The 2,708-nt window shown below is 39.0% G+C and overlaps 1 protein-coding gene across 1 annotated transcript in view; it reads left to right on the top strand.

The window, feature by feature from the left end:
- The first annotated feature begins 928 nt into the window (after nucleotides 1-928).
- LOC135221940 (glutamate--cysteine ligase catalytic subunit-like) overlaps nucleotides 929-2,708 on the top strand; it is a 72,075-nt gene continuing 70,295 nt past the window's right edge. Inside the window, exon 1 of the mRNA XM_064259970.1 lies at nucleotides 929-1,185. Within this exon, the coding sequence (XP_064116040.1) occupies nucleotides 1,036-1,185 (150 nt within the window). The 5' untranslated portion in view covers nucleotides 929-1,035. The remainder of the gene's footprint in view (nucleotides 1,186-2,708) is intronic.

The raw sequence follows: 2,708 nt of genomic DNA, 5'->3' as shown, positions 1-2,708 counted from the left end.
TCATGTCATGTATAATTACAAACATACTTAAGCTTCCGTTTAAAATATAGGTTTTGATTCTTGATTACATATTGATTTTTATGTTTTTCACTAGCCAGTCAAGCCCAAATACCAACAGTAGACTATTAGTAGTGTTTCTTTCACATACCGGGTCCACATTTTCCGTCGTACTGCATAAAGGCTGCTCAAGACCAGTAAATGTCAGAGCATTTTAACATTCTCCTCTCCTCTCCTCTCTTCCTCTTCTCTCATCTTCTCTCTCTCTCTCCTCTCCTCCTCTCTCTCCTCGTCTCTCTCTCTCTCTCTCTCTCTCTCTCTCTTTCCTCCTCTCTCTCTTCCCTTCTCTCTCTCTCCTCTCTTCCGTCTCTCTCTCTCTCTCTGCCCGTAGGCGTTGTTTCTCCGGCACTTTCGGATAATTAATATATTTCTGTACGAATCATATTATCCAGGGGAATATAAGCATAAATAGTTTTGATGAAAATAAAACTAGACATATCATGACAGCCAGTTTTAATGATTCAGGGAGCGATAGGCATTGATTAAAGAGAGCCGTAGACGAGTGTTTGGTGGTTTGTGGCAATGATTGGCTTCGTTCATTCCATTCTAAAAAAGCGACGGCAAAATACCGTTTTCGATACTTCTCGCAAGAAAGCGATGCTTATTCTTTGAAATGTCATACTAAGTCCTTATAAGATATGAATATATGATTTATGCAAAGTTTATTTATGATATTGAAACCTTTCGCTCAAATGGAAACACCAACTGAACCAAACTTCTTCAGTCTTGACAACTTAACGACTCCCAGCATAGCGTTTCAACGTTTGTTTTTCCTTTGAACGTGGAGTGTGCAAACAGTTTACGTCAGAATACGTTTACATATTGAACGCTGCACCGAGAGCGAGAGAGCCAAAGCAGACGACATTCACTCGCTCGCACACCGAAGGCCAAAATCAGTTTTCAGTCTCAACTCATTTCAGTGTGCGGGCTGCAGTCGTCGTATTCGGACGTAGATTTTGTTGCACCTCAATTGCTGTGATGGGTCTCTTGTCTGAGGGCACACCGCTTAGCTGGCCGGAAACCAAAAAGTACTCGCAGCACGTGCGTGATCATGGAATCGAGCAGTTCATCAATCAGTTCCATCAGTTAAAGGGCCGACAGGGCGATTGCCTCAAGTGGGGAGATGAGGTAAGGAAAACTAACTCGTGTTTCTCGCACTCTCTTGGGTCTGGAGAGAGAATCCACCACGTACGCTTAGGGTTTTGTGGTCGTTCTCCATTATCTTTGGGTTGATAATGCGATAATTTTGTGTTGTCATGCATCTTGAACCGTTGCACGTGATAGTGTGTTGGGTTTGCACGTGAATGCTAGTCTTCTTAAGGGTACTATTCTCCGATTAAACGGGTATATCGATGATATAAAATAGCTACCGCACATGGCCGGATACCTAGGTGCCGGTACGCCGACGTTTTTCAACGATTTTTTTATGTTAGGACGCATAACCTACGGTATTGATTAATGTGGAGACGTTACTCCAGATAATAGTTTTTCCACAGCACCAGTCTGTTATATCGTATGTAGTAAGTGTAGGTTCGTTTCAATGTTATGAATTCATGTTTCGGTCTAGCACAAACATCGATCCCCTAGTGTAGACTGATAAAAATATCTTGAGTTCTCTCTCACCTGTGTGGCATTTTTCCAATACATACTATTTCTATTTTAGGCAGGTCCATTATGTTGGCTAGTAATTGCAAAGTATGGATAATTTTGGATGCCAACAACTGACTGCGCAGACACAGGTATAGATTTATTTTTATAAAATTATTTGTAGAGTGTGCTGACGGTAACCTACATCCATTGAGTACGTATGTGTTCATATGCTCACTCCATTGAATGATTGATTGATTTCTCAAATACTATAACCAGTCACGTCTCATCTATGGAGAAAGGCAATTTATTATTATTATTATTGTTGTTGTGTTATTATTATTATTATTATTTCGTAAGAAGATTAAGAACATTTAAGTGGCCAATAAACGCACAGGCAAGTTGCCCATACCTGAGAAGAAAAAAAAAAAAAAAAAACATTAAAAAGAATAAATAAAAATATCTGAAAGTCATTTCCTGAAGAACCTTCCGGCTTTAGTAGCGGGGAGATCGGTAATTGGGTCATTAATTATTATTATTATTATTATTATTATTATTATTATTATTATTATTCATGGATTTATAATAACAAATTAATTGTTATGATTTTTACGTTAAAACCAAAATTTCAACATGTTATTTGAGCAACGCAATGTGACACAGGCAATCTATCACAGATATTCCTCACTGTCTTTGGTGGAATACGATAACTAGCAAATGTAACTATTCTTTGGTGAAGATTGTGAAGAATAGTGTTCATTTGTTTTACAATCTCAGGTATACACTGAGTATGTAATACTTTGCACGTGTGTGTGTGTGTGTGTGTGTGTGTGTGTGTATTTTAGCAGTAAATTACATACTGTCAAAATTTATTAAGAAGTTTGACGCAGATGTTATCCAACTAATTCCCCCCTCCCTCTTTCATTAATCATTTCTCCTCTGCCCTTCAGAGAGAGAGAGAGAGAGAGAGAGAGAGAGAGAGAGAGAGAGAGAGAGAGAGAGAGAGAAGGAACTTGGCTTGCGTACGCTTATGATGAGTCCCAGTGACCATGCGTGTTGGAATA

Source organism: Macrobrachium nipponense, chromosome 3, assembly GCF_015104395.2.
Source record: "Macrobrachium nipponense isolate FS-2020 chromosome 3, ASM1510439v2, whole genome shotgun sequence".
Lineage (NCBI taxonomy): Eukaryota > Metazoa > Arthropoda > Malacostraca > Decapoda > Palaemonidae > Macrobrachium > Macrobrachium nipponense.
The sequence above is the reverse complement of the archived record's forward strand: the minus strand, read 5'-3'. Positions and strand labels throughout refer to the sequence as shown.